Here is a 21,465-nt window from a genome sequence, read left to right as displayed (position 1 = left end):
TTTTCTTAAACCATTTTATCTCCTCCTCAGAAAATGTTGTGACGGTAGGGCACTTCACATTAACAATTTTCTGAGTTTGTTAGCACAAGAAGAAAGGTCGCCAACCATAAAAAGCTGCTGAAGTAGAGGGTACCAGCATCATGAGTATAAACGAGGTTAGTAATATTGTTACCGACGGAAAAAAAATATGGATAGTCATTGATCATTTCTCATTTGAGTTATTTTTTTATGTGATTTCATTTGTATTTGTTATTTTTTGAGATTATTATGCTGTTAGATTTTTTGTGGTTACTATGTTAGGATGGTATTTTGTTATGATATTTTTCCATTAATATTATTCATGTGGAGTTGTGATACACTGTTAGTATTGCATGTTTTTAATTAGTTTATTTAAAAATGTTGCAGATGGATGAAGTTTTGGATATTATGTTTCATTATGGAAAAATTTTTGAAAAGGATGTTGACAAAAAAAGTAGATTACTATCCTAATAATAAAAGCTGTTTAGGTGATCTTGAGGTGGATAAGTTAGATGTATTTTATCTGAAAAACTATTTTAAGGAGCTAGATTATGACAGAATGAGAAAAATTTGGTGGCTTGTATTTGTACTACTAGAAATAGGATTTTTTCAGACGAAAATTTTAAACGAAATTTATTCCGTCTGAATGACTTTTTCATTTCGAATAAATTTGAGATAAATATTGAACAATTTTTAGTGGAGACATTGGAATAATATATTCTGTCTTAAATTTGTCTAAATTTTGTCCCAATGGCGCCAATTTTTTTTTAGATGGCACCAAAATTTTCATACAGATTAGCAATACATTTTGGACAAAAACTATAATTCATCCATATTCCATCTCAAGATGTGCAATAATTTCAGACGGATTTAGGACGCATTTTGAAAAATGTTAATTCTATCTCAAATTTGTTTATAATTAGCTCAAATACTTTTACTATAACTAACCCTTCGAAATAGCTAAAATTTTTTCTCACAAATTTGGGACGAAAATAACATCATTTATAAATTCTGTTTGAAAGTGCATCAGTTTTTAAACGAATTTTAAATGTTTATTGAAAAATTTTAACATTTAGTATAAAAATATTATTTATATTTTAAATTAGTATATTATTTTTTAATTTAAATTTTAATTATTTACATTATAATAATTCAAAATTTAATTTTATAACAAATTTAAGATAAAGTGTATCTAAAAGAATCACATATATAAAAACTTAAAAATAAATTATATCCAATATTCTAAACAAATAATACAAATAATAAATAATAATAAAAAAATCACATAAAATTAAAAAGTTATATACTTTTTCATATAAGATTAAGGTATATTAAAAATTAAAAAAAGAAAATACAAATGAATACATTTTATAATGCACTTTTTTCAGCCCTACGGAAGTCAGTCAGACTTTTTTGTTGGGTCCAACGGAGTTACTTTAACGAAGGGGTAAATTTGTCTACGTTTTAAAAGAGGATATGAATGTATTTTTCAATTTTTGGGAACTAAAATATCCGCAAAAAAAATGTCAAGAACCTATTTGTTATTTTCTCTTATATTTATGTTTAAAACTTAATTTTAATATATTAATATTTAACCGTATAAAACCTTTTATAAATTCTTTTAATTTTATCTATTTTTTAGATTATTAATAGTATTTTTATCCGTAATAACATTATGGGAATATAAATTTTTTAAAGCTATAATCCACTTTGTTGTGATAGTATATAGATTATGCATGACAAAAAATATTTATAAAATTAAACTACGCTTTACCAAAAAAAGTTGTAGGTTGACAAAAGTCTTTGGCTAACAAGACCAATATCTCTGTAGATAAAAAATCAAATAATAATATTTTTAGTTATTATTTTTATTTGAAAAAGTCTAATTTTTTATTAATAATTAATTTTAATATTTGTTATCTAAAATTTGAAATATTTTAACGTGTATACTTTTATATTTAATTAGGTGTTAAGTCTATTGCACAAATAGAAATAATTAATTTTTATACTTGCTATTTAAAAGTAATATTTTTTCTCTATGTATATAAAAATATAATTAGATATTAGCATAAAAATTATACTGATAGTTTATAAAATTAACTCAACATTAATTTTTTTAAAACAATTGAATCTTGATTTTAACTTTTAATTATAACATTAGTATTCTCTCCAAATTATATGTAATAAATATTTGAAAGAAGAGAAATAAAAATATAGATTAAAAAGATAAGCGGTAAAAATTTAAAACTAAATAAAAAATTAAAAAATATGTATATAATAATAATAATATTTTTTATTTGAATTATAGTTTTTGGTTAGTTTTATTTTCTGTAGAATAGAAAGGTAAAAAAACAGAGAATGAGAGAAAAGAGAGAGAAAGATAAAGATGAATAATGAGAGTGAGAGTGAGAATTTGATAATTTTGGATGACATATTTTGATTTGTCAAATTACTAATATAAAATATAAATTACAATATTACATATAGATTAAAAATGGTAGAGAAAAATAGAAAAAATAGAGAGAAGTAAATAAGATAATTTAAAAAGAGAATTTATTAATTTTGGAGAAAAATATTTTTTATCAATTTTAATAAGAGTGTCATGCGACACATTTGGTTATTAAATTAGATAGTACAGTAATATATGATACATAATATATATATATATATATATATGTATATTTCAATTTCAATATTTTGATTTTAATTTTAATACAATTAAAGAATGTTATGTTATATATTTTGATTGTCAAATTAGTAATTAGTCATTGATATTAATAATGATATAAAAAAGAGATAGAGTGGTTGAAGGAATGAAAGAGATAGAGAAAAGAAGAGGGATGAGGGGAGAATTCTTTAACTTTTGGAGGAAAATATTTAATTTCAATTGCAATGATGGAGTGACATATGATACATTTTAGTTGTAAAATTAGTAGGTAAGAGGGAAGAATTTTTTAATTTTGGAGGGAAAGATTTAATTTTAATTACAATGAGAAAGTGACATGTGGCACATTTTAGTTGTAAAATTAGCAAGGAGGAGGGAAAAATTCTTTAATTTTGGAGGAAAAAATTATATTCCAATTTAAATGAGAAAGTGATATGTAACACATTTTAGTTGTAAAATTTAAAAGATATAATAGATAATAGATAATAGATATAATAGATAATAGATAGATAATAGATTTATGGTTAAAGTAAAAAAATAATTAGTTATATGATTGAATGTATATGTAAAATTAATTTAAATTGACGGTGCATTTAAAATAAGTGTTATAATTTTTAAAAAATGATCTTTTAAAATCTGACTTTAATAAATTGATTTTAAAAAATAAAAACTTTAATAAATCAACCTTTAGAATTCTTAAGCCATTCGAATTAAAGCACATTAGCATTTTTCATGGATTATATGGATTATGAAAGTAAATAGAAAAAACAAAAATAGGTTTTCAAATTTTGTTTAGTCAAGATCAAATACAATAATCTTGATATTTTTAATTAATAAAAAAAAAAGTTAAAAGGGATCAAATCCATTATTTTGAATTTCAAATATCAAATCTTGGAACTTTGTAACTAAACCTACTTTAACTAAACCTACCTTATATAAAGCTGCTTAAACTGAAACACTGAAAAGTCAAAAGTCAAAACTAAGAAGCTGAAACTGCGTTATAGTCGTGTGACTCAAGCAATTACCATGGCGAAGAGGAAGGACACGGAGAACTGCTCCGAAAATCAAGACCACAGCAGTAATGGCTTCAATGACCTTCCGATGGAGTTGATTCGAGAAATTCTCCTGAGGCTTTCGATCAAACAACTTGGGAATCTCAGCTGCGTTTCCAAGCAATGGCAAAGTATCATCTACCATCGCTCCTTCGCAAAATTTCATTTTCAAAACTCTCGCTTTCCCGCCAGCAGATGCCTCTTCGTACTGGATTTCCATGCATACGCTGAAATCGTGGACCTTGACTCAGTCTTCCACCTCAATTCTGATTCAGCCATGGGATTCATATCTCTCCCATTCTCTCCTATGAAGAGGAAAATTCATCCTAGGGTTCATGTAATCGGTTCCTGCAATGGCTTGGTTTGTTTACATAGAGAGCCTTATTCGCTTACCGTATGGAACCCAACAACCGGTTCCTACAAAGCGTTTTCGTATTATCGTCACATTGTTAGGAATTCTTATCCTCTCGAGAAGACTTGGAATTGTTTAAAGCCTCTTCGGATAACTCTTCTTTCTGGGTTTGGGTACGATGAATCAAAAGATGACTACTTGGTAATTGCAGCTTGGAAGGATAAGAGAGAGGAGAACCACTTTGATTTCTATTCACTGAGAAGCAGTTCATGGAAGAGCTTTGATGTTGCACTTCCCAACAACACCACTAGGAGGCGAGATCCTGGGTTGTTCTTCAATGGGGCTCTTCATTGGTTGCCTGAAGATATCAATGATGATAAAATTCTTGTCTTTGATATCACAAAAAAGAGATTTTCAGTGATATATAAGCCAGAAAAGGAGGTGATTTCTTACCATGCAAAGATGATAGTCTTGGGAGGGTGTCTAGCCTTGTATTTCACAGTGAAAAGCAGCATCCATGGTAAGATATGGATCATGGAAGAATACAAAGTGCATACATCTTGGACTCTGTATAAGAATCCAAAAGGTTTATTTCAGCCTCTTTGCGTCTCCAGTGATGGTAATCTTGTTGGATTGAGCGGTAACAGCAGTCTCATGAAAGCGAGAGCCAATGTTGAAAGAGAGTTGTCCTATGCATCAAGAGTGCACGTTGGTTATCATACTTATGATGATCATAAGAGCATTATGTATACACAGAGTTTCATGCCACTTCCTAGTGACTCTGAGGAGAAGAAGAAAAAGAAGAGAGAATTAGGTATGTAAATAATAAGTAATAACTATTCTCTCATTGTTTGTACTTAATTTAATTTGCATCATTTTATCGCTGGCATATAATTTAATGTGATGGAAGAGTTGCGTTATGCATCAAAGTTGTAAGTTAATTGATGTCTTGGTGTGATGCATTACATTAGAAAATGGATCTTGTTTGGGATTAAAGAAGGATGAGTTTGCTGTGAGTGATTTCTTAGAATGTCTACTATGAATGTGACGAGGGATTTTCTCCCCTAAAAAAAAGGAAAAAAAAGAATGTAAGGGCTTTTTATCATGGATTGAGCTTCTCTGCAGGTCAGCTAGAAGAGGATCACAATGAAGTGAAACAAGGAAAAAGAAGAAGGAGCACAGAGGATTTTACTGCAACTACGTTCGAGTCTTCACCTATCTTTAAATAGTGTGTGTTAGAATTAATGTCATCAAACAAATGATGATATAAATGTACTCTTATAAAATTAATTTTGATCGAAGTTAGATTCACATCAATATAATTTGTGTTTAAATACTTTTTATCATTATTAAAAGGGACAAAATTTGTATCATTATTTATATCACTTCTGTGAAGAATAAATATTCTTATATACAATTTTTAAATTTAAATATATAGGAACGAGTAAATAGTTAAATTGATTCTAAAGATTACGTTAGAAATATTTTTTTAATTAAATTTATTCTAAAAGATTTTAGTTTAGTCACGTTTTCTTAGAAAATTATGTGACTAAACTAAAATCTTTCGGTGATAAATTTAATTAAAAAAAAATTTAAAAATTAAATTAAAATTTTTTTAATTTTTGAAGGATTAATTTAACTATTTATTCATATACAAACTATAGAAAGTAAAAGATAAATAATATTATGTGCTGTGGAAATTCACATGTATGATAAGGTGATCAGAAGATTAAACTTTTTGTGCATGATTATAGTAGTTGGCACATGTATATAAAATGACATGTGAACATAGTGTATGCATATTGATGAAAATTAAGATAAAAGTTATTTTCATTTATTTGGAGTACAAATTTGATAATAATATTAAAATTAATTTTTTTAAAAAAATATAATTATTATAACTTACATAAAACATAAATACACAACTGCACAACTAATTATGTTGCATATAATAAATTATTTGATCTCTAATTAAGTCTCGAATATTATATAACACTTTTAAAGTTTATAAACTCAATCTTATATTAATCTCTATTTTGCAAAGCAATTTATATTACTAATTTAGTGATATCTTTATCTCTGCAAATTTCCATTGATTCTCAAATTTTATATCTATAATATTGAAGTAGCAAAATAATACGTGTAAAATAAAAGAAAGCATAAAAAAATCCATGTCAAGAACATCAATAGCATAATTGAGTTCCAAAATTTAAAAAAAAATTACATCTTACAAGCAAGAGATACACACCTTTTTTGGATAAAAAAAAAACTATTACTATTATATATAACAGATCTTGTTTTCAATTTTAAAACTAAATCCTAATTAAAAAAAAAACTATTTAAATTGGTGGGTAATAGAAAAATGAAATTATGAACAAGAGACAAAGGTGTTTTGTACTTATAGATCTTGTTGAATGAACAAATCTTGCAAGCAGTTTCAAAGTCAATAGTAGGAATGTTTGTTTATAGGGGTATTCAAATTCAAATCAATTTAAAACAAAATCGATCACCTAATCTAATAGATTTAAACTGCATTAATTTAGATTAGGTTGAATTTTATTTTTGATAAATTGTATGGACTGAATCGAATTTTAGATATACTTCTCAAAATCGGTCCAATCTAATCCAAACCATAAAATATGATTTATTATTATTATTTATTTACTAAATTTAAATTGCACATATAATATGTTTGATTTGTTATATATTTATTTTATTCATGTTATTATTTAATAAGCATTTGGTGAACATAAAATAAATTTATTTGTTTAACCAATTTAATTAAAGTTACTTTTATTTTTTAATAATAAAATTTTAAACTTTTATTTTTCGAAAATCGAATGAACTGAACCAATTCAAACCGTAATAATTTAGATCAAATTTAAAAATTCAAACGGATCCAATTCAAAGTGCAATACATTATATATTTAGAATCGGATTGATTTTTCCTTCAAAGCTGATCCAAAATTCACTGCAAAGTGCAAACACACTCTAGTTCTTTATATCTGAGATTTTATAAAAGAATGATTCTTTAAAGAAGAAAAAGAATATGAAAAAGGGTAAAATCGATGGAAAATAAATTAGTCATCATATATATTTTTTTAACGGTTTTTTAAAATAAATATTAAAACAAGTAGAATAGTAATTTTGAAAAATATACGTTTGGAGTATGTTTAGCATGTTGAACGTTGATGAAGAAAAAAATCAAATAAATTCGAGATACGTCACAAATTCTTAAGCAAAGATTATCGGAGCAATCAAAACGTGATACATTATTAATTAAAATGGTATATACTCTATAGGTTAGTTAGACATAAAGATAAATAAAATATTTTTTTATTTATACAAAAGAAAATACTAAATATATAATCATGAACAAATATATTTCCATTGTTTAAAACTCCAAATTCGTTTGACTCTCATGAATCATGACCACATCTCTCTCCGAATACAATTCCAAATTTTACTTCCCTTGGTGAGAAAAAATAAATCTATAATTTTTTTTATGAATTTAGCTAAAAAGTATAAAAATATATGTTAAAAAGATGATAGTCACAACTTTCTAAAATTTTTTATATATTGAATACATTAAAAATATAAAAGTCTTATTTTTTCAATATATATATTTTTTGCTTATGATATTTTTAACTACAATCTTTAAAGCAATTGCTCATAAGGAATAGCAATAGAGAAATCCGTAATCTATAGGAATATTCGAGGGCAAAAATAATGACTAAAAATAATAAATTACGCTCTAATTTTTTCAATTTTAAAAATTAAGATGAGGACTGTATCTATTTTTTTTTTCATGGAAATTCCCTAAAAGAAAACAATTATCGCGTAATAAGGACTAAATAATAGTAATAATTTTTATAGCAAAAATACTAATATTTGAAAATTAAAAATATTTTAAATAGAAATTGTTCAATATTTATAATATTTTTATTTTTAAAATTCTATTACATGTTTTATTTAATATTTGAATTAAATTGAAGTTTATTATTTTATTATATGATATATTAATATTATTTTATCTTAATATACTAAAATTAACATAGTTTTTATTGAATTGAATAATTCTCAAGGGTATTTTGTGAGACTATATTCCTTTGATGAAGAGAAATATTTCTCTATCACGAAAATAGAGATGTAAAGAAATTTCAAGATGTAAAATAAAAAATGAGAGTTATTTCTAATTCTTGCTTTATTATATTATAATTATGTTAGATATATATAAAAAATTAGTCACTAACTCACTATTTGTATAAAATATAAATTAAACTATAAAATACACACATTAAAAATGAGTTATATATATATATATGTTACGGACTCGGGCCACGGATCCCGAACCCGGGACTGCGCTTTATCCGGCTTCCCGGGTCCAACTCCGAAAGGCCCAAAAATCGGCCCTAACCAACTTTTGAGTTCACACGTCCATCTTATCTTAATCAGATAAGATAAAGATAAGAACACCCATCATCTATAAATAAGAGGACCCAAGTCCCTCCAGGTACTCATTCATTCCTCACACTTTCTACCTCTTAGATCCATTCTGACTTGAGCGTCGGAGTGTCTTTGCAGGTACCTTCCCCCCGCTCTGCTCGAACAGTTCGACATCCGTCTCGACCCGCAGGTCCCCGATCCTCCACTCAACCCGTACCAGAGACATCCTGTACATTGGCGCCGTCTGTGGGAATTTGCGATAGTCGAACCGGATGGAGGGCGTCCTGGAGGAAAACCCTTCAAGCCAGGATGACTCCCAACCGCGTCGTCCGGCCTCAGAACACCAGGAAGTCACAAACCAAGCAAGAATAGCAAGTACTATCCACCACACAAACGAACATGCCGTCACGGACCCGCGACATCCTGAGAAAGCCAGGGACAAAGCGGCACAGATCATCCAGGATCTCTGCCTCCGGGTCCAGGAACTTGAAGGCAAACTGACCAACAGAGAAAAACACAACAATGAACACGGGAGTCAGGCGACTTCCAGGTCAAGATCCCACCGCGGCAGGTCGCCAACCCGACAACACGATAGGAGAGATGGTCGCAGCGTCTCACGCAACCACCGATACGAGAAATCGCCCGAACGGCGATACAACAAGAAACACCACCGCAGCGCTTTCCGCGATCTAAGTCGTCAAAACGATTCGGACGAGGATCGGAGATACCGAAACACCAAACGCACGAGAAACAACCACACCATAATGGGAGCTACACCCTTCACAGAAAGAATCTTAAGAGCGAAACTTCCCAAAGATTTCGACAAACCCACCGACATGAAGTATGATGGAACCAAGGACCCTCAGGAACACCTAACGGCCTTCGAGGCCAGAATGAACTTAGAAGGAGCGGCCGACGCAGTCCGGTGCATAGCCTTCCCGGTAACCCTTGCCGGACCGGCGATCAAATGGTTCAACGCCCTCCCGAACGGATCCATAGCCAGCTTCCACGACATAGCACGAAAATTCATGGCCCAGTTCATGACCAGAATCACCAAAGCCAAACACCCCATCAGCCTGTTAGGGGTTACACAAAAGCAAGAAGAATCCACAAGGAAATACCTCGACCGCTTCAACAATGAATGCCTAACGGTCGACGGACTCACGGATTCCGTTGCAAGCCTTTGCCTGACTAACGGGCTCATGAATGAAGATTTTCGCAAGCACCTCACTACTAAACCGGTATGGACCATGCACGAAATCCAGAACGTCGCCAAAGACTACATCAACGACGAAGAGGTCAGCCAGGTCGTCGCTGCCAACAAGCGGCAGCACGCCACCACCCAACACGGCAATTCGGCTCCCCGTCATAACCCAACACCTAAAGAGAATCAACGGGACCACCCCAGGTCGGCCAACCGACCACCGAGAATAGGCAAATTCTCTAATTACACGCCCCTAACAGCACCAATTACGGAGATATACCATCAAATAGCAGATCGAGGCATCATCCCAAGAGCCCGACAACTCAAAGAAAGGACGGGAGGCAACAAAACCCTCTACTGTGACTACCACCGAGGTTATGGCCACAAAACACAAGATTGTTTCGACCTTAAAGACGCTCTTGAACAGGCCATACGAGACGGCAAACTCCCGGAATTTGCCAAAATCATCAGAGAACCAAGACGCGCGGAGAGAGACAAGTCGCCGGAAAGAGAAGGGCGTAACCCGAGAACTCAAAAGCTACCCCCCAGGGAGAGCCCGGAGGAAGACCCGACCATCATAGTGAACGTCATCACGGGCAAGGACGTGTCAAGCAAGTCAAAACTAACAATGAAAAAAGATCTCAAGGTAATGGCCGTCAGAAACCAAGCCCCAATCGCCACGACCGACAATACGATAACATTCTTACCAGAGGATTGCCAACACGGCACCTCGGCCGAAGACGCCCCCTTCGTCATCTCAGCCAGAATCGGAACAGGACTAGTACGAAGGATACTGGTAGACACCGGCGCAGACTCCAACATCCTTTTCCGATGAGCCTTCGACAAGCTCGGGCTCCGCAACAACAACCTCCAAACACACCGCCACGGCGTCACGGTACTCGGGGACAACTTTCTCAAACCAGATGGCTCAATTACCCTCCCCATCACTATAGGAACAAGCAATCAGAAGAAGACAATCCTATCTGAATTCGTAGTCCTAAAAGACTCCACAGCCTATAATGTGATTCTTGGAAGAAAAACAATCAATGACTTCTCTGCAGTCATCTTCACCAAATACCTCCTCATGAAGTTCAGAACCGACGACGGCTCCGTCGGTACCGTTCACAGAGACCGAGAGGTCGCAGCCGAATGTGACAACACCAGCCTAGCCCTAAGGAAAAAATCCCGAGATGCGGCCGGAATATTCCTAGCCAACCTAGATGCACGACAAGACGGCCAACCTAGGCCAGAACCAGAAGGAGACATGGAAAAGCTAAAAATAGGGCCAACCAAAGAGGAATACACCTTCATTAATCGAAACCTCCCGTACGATCTCAAAGGAGAGCTCTCCCAACTCCTAAAACAGAACAGAGACCTGTTCGCATTTACACCAGCCGATATGCCGGGAATAAACCCCGACCTAATATCCCACCATCTAGCCGTGGACCCCCAAGCTAAGCCAGTGGCACAAAGGAGACGGAAAATGTCACCAGACCGTGCCGCCGAAGTCAAAAATCAAGTCAAAGCCCTACTCGAAGCCAACTTCATCCGGGAACTCCCTTACACGACCTGGCTAGCCAACGTCGTACTAGTAAAGAAAGCTAACGGGAAATGGCGAATGTGCGTCGACTACACGGACCTCAACCAAGCTTGCCCGAAGGACGCCTTCCCCCTACCAAACATCGACGGATTAGTAGACGCAGCATCCGGCCACCGATACCTCAGCTTCATGGACGCATATTCCGGCTACAACCAGATCCCAATGCACCGACCAAACGAAGAAAAAATTGCGTTTATCACCCCAGACGGAACATACTGTTACACAGTGATGCCCTTCGGCTTAAAAAATGCTGGAGCCACCTATCAAAGACTTGTTAACAAGATCTTTTGGGACCTGACCGGAAATAAGTTAGAAGTCTACATAGACGATATGCTCGCCAAGACTGAATCCAGTGAACAACTAATCAACGACCTCAAGGTCATAATGAACACCCTACGAGAGCACCAAATGCGGCTTAACCCGGCAAAATGCGCCTTCGGAATGGAGGCAGGAAAGTTCCTTGGCTTCATGATTACACAACGCGGAGTTGAAGCAAACCCGGAGAAATGTCGTGCCGTCCTCGAGATGACAAGCCCCAAAAACCTTAAAGACATCCAAAAGCTCACCGGCCGACTGACCGTGTTATCACGTTTTCTCGGTGCATCGGCCCAAAAAGCGATCCCTTTCTTCAAACTAATGAAAAAAGGGACCCCTTTTAAATGGGAGACAGAGTGCGAAGAAGCATTCCAAAACTTCAAGAGGGTCCTATCGGAACCACCAATCCTCGCCAAACCCCAAATAGGGGAAACACTCTACCTATACCTCTCCATAACGGAAGAGGCACTCGCAGCAGCTCTCATCCGTGAAGACGAGAAAAAGGAGCAAAAACCCGTATACTTCATAAGCAAAGTCTTACAGGACGCGGAAACTCGCTATTCACGCCTAGAAAAGCTAGCTTTCGCACTCCTTACAGCCTCCCGGCGCCTGCAACAATATTTCCAAGCTCACCCCGTGTCGGTCCGAACCGACCAGGCGGTCAAGCAAGTATTACAGAAACCCGACCTAGCAGGAAGAATGCTAACGTGGTCCATCGAGTTATCCCAATTCCAGATCAAATTCGAAACCCGGAATGCTATCAAAGCACAAGCCTTGACTGATTTCATCGCCGAAATGACTCCGGGAAAACTCACCCCCGAACCATGGAAATTACACGTCGACGGCTCGTCAAACTCCACTCACGGAGGCGCCGGAATCATACTCGAAAACCAAAACAGGATCACAATTAAACAATCAGTGTGATACGAATTTCCAGTATCAAATAACCAAGCAGAATACGAAGCCCTCCTGACAGGTCTGGCCCTAGCATGAGAAGTCGGTGCAAAAGCCCTAGAGGTAAATACCGATTCCCAGGTAGTCAGTTCCCAAATCAACGGAAGCTACCAGGCACGAGATCCCCTGCTCCAACAATACCTCACCAAGGTAAACAAACTAAAAGAAGGGTTCGAAAGCATTACCATACAGCACGTCCCCAGGGAACAAAACACCAGGGCAGACCTACTTTCCAAGCTAGCCAGTACCAAACCGGGACACGGTAACAAATCGTTAATTCAGGAGGTCGTTAGGTCGCCTTCTGTGTCAACAACAATCAACGCTCATCTGACGTCCTCAGACCGGGAGTCCTGGACGTACCCTATCCTACAATACCTCCTCGACGGAACTCTACCGCTAGATCCGAAGGAGGAAAAGCGAATAAAAAGGGAAGCCGCCAACTACACCATCGTAGCAGGACAACTATACAAACGTGGATTCTCACAACCCCTACTCAAATGTGTCGAACTCGGGGACACGGAGTACATACTCCGCGAAATCCATGAAGGCTGTTGCGGTCACCACGTCGGAGGCAAAACATTAGCCCAAAAAATTGTCAGGGCTGGCTACTTCTGGCTCACAATCATTCGAGACTCCATACAATTAGTAAAAACCTGTGACAAATGCCAAAGACACGCCAATATCCACCAAGCCGCCCCACACCAGCTCAACACCATATCGGCAGAACGGCCGTTCGGCACTTGGGGGATCGACCTCGTCGGGCCCTTCCCTACAGCTCCCGGCCAACTAAGATATCTCATTGTCGCCATAGATTACTACACCAAATGGACCGAGGCCGAACCTCTGGCCTCCATAACGGCGACACAGTGTCGGAAATTCGTTTGGCGACAGATCATCACCCGATTCGGAATCCCTGAGGTCGTCATCTCGGACAACGGAACCCAGTTTACCGACAAAAAATTTCGAAAATTCCTAGAAGGATTACACATATCCCATCGCTTCAGCTCAGTAGAACACCCTCAAACAAACGGACAGGTAGAATCCACAAACAAAATAATCGTTAAAGGACTCAAGAAACGGCTCGACGAAGCCAAAGGACTATGGGCAGACGAATTAGGGTCAGTTCTATGGTCGTACCGAACAACACCCCAAACGACCACGGGGGAAACGCCTTTCCGATTAACATACGGCGTAGAAGCAGTCATCCCAGTAGAAATCGGGGACCCCAGCCCCAGGAAAACGGTCGGAGGTAACGATGAAGAAGCAGAACGAGACCTCATTGACGAAGAAAGAAGCATAGCCCACGTCAAAGAGTTAGCACTCAAACAAAGAATCAGCCTAAGATACAATCACGGCCTTATCCGACGAGAATTTGCGGCCGACGACCTCGTCCTACGACGAAACGGTATCGGCCCCCCAACCCCAGGAGAAGGCAAGCTCACCCCCAACTGGGAAGGACCATACAGAATCAAGGCTGTACTCGAAAAAGGAGCGTACAAACTCGAACGGCTCAACGGCGACGAAGTCCCGAGGACCTGGAACGCAGCCAACTTGCGACGATACTACACCTAAACCGACCAAAATAGGTCGCCCCTTGTTTTCCTTTCTATTTTTTATCCTTTATTTATATTTTTAAATCTCGGGCACTCTTTCCCGCCGTTAACGGAGGGTTTTAACGAGGCCCAACCATTCAATAAAAATTCCATTAAAAGCTATTTCCACTTTCCTACACATCCCAAATACGGAACAAAAACACGGCCACGACTGGAGGACTGATCACCCCCCAGGCCCAACACACGGATATCCATAAAAACCCGACCAAACGACGGTCCGAGGAAACAAAAAAACAAACGGAATAGCTCAAATCATATAAAAAGGCCCGAACGGCCGAAAAACACCATAATACAGATCATCTAAAAGGCCCGGACGGCCGAAAATACCATTAAACGGTTCCCAAAGTCACGGCCCTTGGCCATCCAAAATATTCAGAAACAAACAAAGTTCAAAATAAAATTACAGAGAAAAAAGCTACTCGAGGTCGACAATCTGGCCATCACGAACGACCCTGAACGCTCCCATCACGGACACATCCACGCCCGGGGCCAGCACCAAGGCATGTGCCTTCATCGTCTCCTCGGTAGCAGCAATCGCACCTTTAGCGTCAGCCAACAGCTCCGTCTTCTCCCTCTTCAGGGTAGCAACCTCGGCCTTCAGAGCCTTCGACTCAACGAGAAGCACGGCGGATTGAGAACCCGCATCTGAAGCCTGCTGCCGCTCCTCTGCCAATTGAGAAAGAAGCGAAGTCTCAACACCGGCAAGTCGGAGAATCTCCACCCCGGCTTCCTCAGAAGACTTCTCCGCCCTCTCCTTCGCAGCTTTGGCAGCCTCAAGCTCCTCCTTCAGCTTAGCCACCTCAGCCAGGGACTGACGGAGCTTCTTATCTAACAAACCAACCTGAGCCATCACGGGCTCGGCTTTCCGAACAACAACGGCAGATCGGAGAAGGGCACGATACACCGACTTGGCCTGGAAAGAGACATCACAGCCATCAAAGAACGGCTCCGTACCAGGCATCAAGTGTTCATCAATGAATCCCGGGGCATCAAAGCGCCGATCCATCACACTGGGCACAAGACCCTCCTCCTCAAAGGTCTCGCTGCTCGGCTCCCCATGCCTTTGTCTCTTCCGAGAAGCCTCAGTAGCCGTCACCACGACAACTTCGGGTGAGTTCGCAGGGCCAGGAGAAACCTGGGCGCCGATCCGCGCACCCGAGGAAATCACCTCCTGAGAAGCGGCCCGCGACCCCGCAACGGGGTTAGAAGCAGGAGTAGCCGGGGACGACGACCCCTCCTCCTGGGCCATCGCCGCCTTCAAACGTGCCAACGATGTCAAGCCACCAGCCATCTCAACTACAAAAAATACAAAAACCCAAGTTACGAAAACGGGAAACAAAACATAAAAGCCAAAGAACAGACACACACCAACGTACGACCGGCAAGCAACCGGATCACCCATCACGTCCCGAGGATTAAGAGGACGCTCCCCAAATAATTGCCACAGAACAAGAGCAATATCCCGCTCCTCCGGGGACAGGAACTCCTTCGAAACCCGAGTAAACACCGACGGGCCCGCCTTAAAGTTCCAGTAAGTGGGGAACCGACGTTCACCCTCCAACGTCAACCAAAAAGGATGATGTCCCCCCGCGGGACGAACCTTAAAGTAAGCACTCTTGAAACCGTGAAAGGAATCTTCATACAAACCGAAAACACGACGATGGGGCTGAGCTCTGAAAGACACATACCCCTTCTTGTGCTTCCCCTCCTTAGTCGGAAGAATACATAAGAAGAGGAAAAGGAAAACATTTACTGAGGCAGGCAGCTCTAAAAAATCACAGACAAGCTCGAAAGACCGTATCGCCGCCCAGCTATTCGGATGTAGCTGGGACGGCGCCACGGAACACCGGTTCAATAATTGCTGGACAAATGGAGAAAAGGGAAGCCGAACACCAAGCCGGGTAAACATCGCCTCATACACCCACATCCAATCCGGCACAGTCGGGGAGTCGAGATTGGTATAGCAAACCCTCTCGTCAACCCCAGGAAGGGAAAGCTCATAGTGGCGTTCAGCATCGCCACCCCCACAGACAGCCCCTTCATCGCGGAGCCGTTGGAGGTCCGCCTCCGTCATCCGCGACGGCGTCCCCCAAACGTCACTAGTGACCCAGGAAAAAAGACCAGGGACACCCCCCGCCGGGGCCACCGGAGCCCTCTCCGTCCTTCGGCGAGCCATACCTAAAATATCGACGAGCACTACCTTCAGCCAAACCTCACGGCAGAAAACGGCGGAGGAAAACCAAAAACAAACACCGCACACCACCAGATTGTACAGTGGCACTCGCCCCCCTTACGAAACACAACATAACTATCTACCACAAAACTACTCTAAAACTACACTTAGCAAAAACAAAACAAAAATGCAGCAGAAGACAGAGTAGAAGAAGAAAAAAAAAACAGAGAAATACCAACCTGATAAACCAAATGAAGTAAACCCGAAAGGGAAAGTGAAGCAGAAGAAGATCGGTCGAAACCACAGAAAGAGAAATGGAGAGTGGAAAATGCTCTGATGGGAAAAAAGAAGCAACAGAGAAGTAAAAGCAAAATGAGGGAACTGAAGAAAGGAAAACCAAAACGGTTTTTGAAAAAGGCAAAATGACGAAAATACCCCTAGAAGGCAAAGCAAACGTAAGGGCAAAAAAGAAAAAACACGGCTCGCAATAAATACCCCCCATCGAAAAAAGTAACGCCTCGAAGAACGCAACAGACGCGACTGGTACGGAAGAGTCACGTCAGGCCTAAACGGTCAGACGAACCTTCCACGACACGAAACCGAGACACCGACCTCATCCTGAAGGAACCAGACGGGCACCCGAGAAAAATTGGGCCCACAAACGAAAAACAAACGTCTCCCAGTGACAGACCGATCTCGCTCGCTCTCCCACTGCGAGGGCAACTGTTACGGACCCGGGCCACGGATCCCGAACCCGGGACTGCGCCTTACCCAGCTTCCCGGGTCCAACTCCGAAAGGCCAAAAAATCGGCCCTAACCAACTTTTGAATTCACACGTCCATCTTATCTTAATCAGATAAGATAAAGATAAGAACACCCATCATCTATAAATAAGAGGACCCAAGTCCCTCCAGGTACTCATTCATTCCTCACACTTTCTACCTCTTAGATCCATTCTGACTTGAGCGTCGGAGTGTCTTTGCAAGTACCTTCCCCCCGCTCTGCTCGAACAGTCCGACATCCGTCTCGACCCGCAGGTCCCCGATCCTCCACTCAACCCGTACCAGAGACATCCTGTACAATATATATTATAATTAATTTAATAGTTAATTTTTTGTGTTCATATAGTATTTTTTTATCATCTTATCATCTCTAATTAGAGGAAATCTTCAAAGTGTTTTCTGAGATTTACATCGTGCACTAAAATTGTCTCTGAGATTCTAATTGCACCAATTATGTCCCTGAAATTAAAAAAATTACACCATATTAATCCCTTACCCATTTTCTATTAACAGCGCGCTGACATGGTTTGATGATGTGGACCTTTGGTGACACATGTCACCTCATAGTTTGACCACGTGTAAGTCAGCGACATGTGGCATGCTGATGAAGATGATTATGCCACTTGTCACAATGTTATTTGTCCACGTGTCATCCACTATGTCATCATTACATATGCATCAAATTGGTCCCCTTACTTTGCATCAAATAACTCATTTTAGTCTCTAAAATTGAATATCGTGCACCAAATTAATCCATTTATCAGTTTGTTCTCATTTTTTTTGTAAATTTAAAATCTCAATATTTTTTATACACTAATTATAATTTTATTTTTTATTATATAATTTTTTTATGATGAATTTTTTAATTATTAATTTTAACTTGTATCATTAGAGCACATGTTAACTAAATCTAAAATTTTATTATTGCCACTTGTATTTATTTGTATATGTTTTAATACTGTTCAAGCCATGGTTACAATAAGTACTTATATTAATTAATAGTATAATATATAAAAAGGCCGCCTAGTTAAGTTATAAATAAAATGAATTATTATAATCGACGATATAAATCTATCTTATTAATTTAGTGAGAAGTCAATTATATGGGGAATCGAACATTCTTAAAACGGATGAGAATAATGAATTTATATTAGTTAACAATGTCTTATCAAATATTCTTAAAATATTTATTAAGATGTTAAATATAAAAAAGTTTGTATTAAAAAATATTATTATACTCTTAACTTACACTCTTTATTAAATTAATATCAATATCTCATATAATTCTTTTAATAAAATATTGTAAAACAAATTGTATAATTAAAACTAAAATTTTTAAAATATTTTATAAAAATACTTGTATTTAAATAAATTGTAAAAATATAAAATTAAAAGTAGTGTATTTAAATATATTAAAAATTTTAAATTTATAAAAAAAAAACAAACTAATGAAGGGACTAATTTAGTGCATGATATTCAATTTCAGTGACTCAAATGAGTCATTTGATGCAAAATAAAGAATCAATTTGGTGCATATATAATGATGACATAGTGGATGACACGTGGACAAATAAAATTATGACATGTGACATAACTCGACACATGGCAAAATAACATTGTAACACGTGGCATAACCATCCACATCAACATGTCACATGTCGCTAATTGACACATCATCATACTGTTATACGTAGCCAAATCATGAGGTGACATGTGTAACTAAACATCTACATTATCAAACTACATCAACATACCGTTAACAAAAACATATCAGGACTGGAGATATAATTTTTCTAATCTCAAAAATATAATTGATACAATTAAAATCTTAGGAACGATTTTAACGCAAGATGTCAATTTCAAATACCACTTTTGAGAATTTACTCTCTAATTAGCACAACTGAATTTTTTTTTCAATATCATTTATGACCAGAGATTCTTTTCCTTTGACTCAATAATCAATTGCTTAATTATTGCTATAAATGCTCACGATTTATTGAATTTATATAGCTATAATTAAATGCTTTTAGATTGTATGTCTTTTTTGGTTTAATTATGTTTATATTTATTAAAAAAAATTCGAGGAGATCTATCAAAGTTTATTTTTTCTTATTTTTATCTTATATTTAAATTAACATTAATCAATTCTTATATTTTTTTACTAAAAATATTAACTTATTAACATTGCTCATTTGATTAATATTTAAACTTTTTTTGCCAATATATCGATGTATTACTTAGGATCAATAAATAATATATCAGTAGTATTATTTTAAGTGAAATTACACATCTTATATTTCTTTATAAAAAATAATTTATATTAATCTAACAATTAAATTACAAGAACCTATATTACAAAAATTATTAATACCAAATTTTATAAAAATTGACTATTGATAGATAAGACTATAATCTAATAACCTATATATATTCATGTTCATTTAAACTTTTATATACACGATTAGTGTGATCTATAAAAATGTATATTAAATAATTTTGAATTGACTTATAACTTTAGGAACATAATCTATAATATATACATTTCGAATCCAATTTGTAAAATCTTATTAAAAAAAATAATATCAAAAATTATCCTATATAATATAATATTTATAATTTATACATATAATATTTATAATTATGTATTTATTATATTTAAAATTATATAATTATTTTAATAATAATTAATTAATATTAAATAAATAATTTTAAATTATTTGAGTTAATTTTTTATTGTGTCCTAAACGTTATTATTCAATAAATAGCTTTTCAGCATTATATATAACATTTATTATACCAATATCATTTGATCTGCCTTAGTGAAATAGGTTTGACCAATTAAAAGATGGCTCAAAACTTCATTACAATTAGTGGATTGTAAGGCCCACATCAGTTGGGGAGGAGAACGAAGCATGCCTTATAAAGGGTGTGGATACTTCTCCCTAACATAACGCATTTTGACGAGTGAGTATGGGGAGTTTTGGCTAGCATCTTTATCGTCAAAAGCAAAACTGTGATGCCTTGTGTGCCAAAGCGGATAATATTGTGCTAGCGGGTGGTCTGGGCTGTTACAGAGAAATAGCTTTTTTTTAATAAAAAATTTTCATTTTTATACACTATAAAATATTTTATATCGTCGTGTAATTATATTCGTTTTTTTAAATAATTATTTATAAAAAATAATTATTTTTGTTAATATCGCATTACATAATTAAATATACGTGTAAAACAATTTTATACTCCATACCGTGCATAAAAATTACATTTATAAAAAAATTCCATATTTTCATATAAAAATATTGATTATTGATTCTTATTCTATACCTATAAATATTCAATGATACCAGTGCAACAACTCCTATCTCTCTTTCTCCACCGTTGGATCATTATTAAAGGTGCTAATAGTGAATATATAGAATTATCAATAGGTTAAATTCACAAATTTTTTGTCTAGGGTTTATCTCATTGTCTAGTCAAATTGATCACATATATTCAAAGTAAAATATATCTTAGCTCTTGTTCTTACAATAATTTAGTCCTTACTCAAAGTCCTTACAATGGAAGATAAAAAAGTTTGCCATCAGGTACTTAAATTTTCTTGAATTTCTTTCATAATACTTGTTTCAATTTCTTTGTGGCTTATCTTTTAGAGTGTGATCATGATTTTAATTAATTTGAAAGCAAAAAGTAATCTTCCTGAAAGTATTTCAATTAAAAAGTTTACTGAATTGATAAGAATAATTAATTATAGATTTTAATTAGCTTGTTGGTTCACTAATTTATTCATGGAATATATGTCTTTGTTTTATTTTCAATGACAGTGTCGTGGAAGATCTGAAAATTTTATGAGATGTAAGAATCTGAAAAAGCAAAAACAATGTAAACTGAAGTTTTGTAAAAGGTGCCTCTTGAACAGGTCAGTTATAATAATAGGATATTATTTTATTTAAATAAAAAATTTATTATTTACACATTTAGATCCCGATAGAAAATTTTATCAGTTTGTATATTTAGGTACATTTTTGTAATCATAAAAATCGAAAATGATTTGTTATATTTTTGGACATATATATATAACCCTTTTAGTGATCTTTATTTATATATTCTTTTTTTCTATATTTAATTTGTATATAATAATTGTGGTGATTATTTATATATATTAGGTACGGATTGAAAATTGAAGAAGTGGGGCTTTTGGATGATTGGAAATGTCCAAAATGCCGAGATAAATGCAACTGCAGTGTTTGCCTGTAATAAGTTTGGATTTTATTTGTCTTGTCTTGTGATTTTA

The 21,465-nt window shown here is 35.8% G+C and overlaps 1 protein-coding gene across 1 annotated transcript; it reads left to right on the top strand.

Annotated features, from left to right (window-relative positions):
- Nucleotides 1-4,012: 4,012 nt before the first annotated feature.
- Nucleotides 4,013-4,909, top strand: LOC130975893 (F-box/kelch-repeat protein At3g06240-like). Its single transcript, XM_057900611.1, has one exon. It carries the CDS (start codon nucleotides 4,013-4,015, stop codon nucleotides 4,907-4,909), a length of 897 nt encoding a protein of 298 aa, XP_057756594.1.
- The last annotated feature ends 16,556 nt before the right edge of the window (nucleotides 4,910-21,465 follow it).

This window comes from Arachis stenosperma, chromosome 4 (assembly GCF_014773155.1).
Source record: "Arachis stenosperma cultivar V10309 chromosome 4, arast.V10309.gnm1.PFL2, whole genome shotgun sequence".
Classification (NCBI taxonomy): Eukaryota; Viridiplantae; Streptophyta; class Magnoliopsida; order Fabales; family Fabaceae; genus Arachis; species Arachis stenosperma.
The sequence above is the reverse complement of the archived record's forward strand: the minus strand, read 5'-3'. Positions and strand labels throughout refer to the sequence as shown.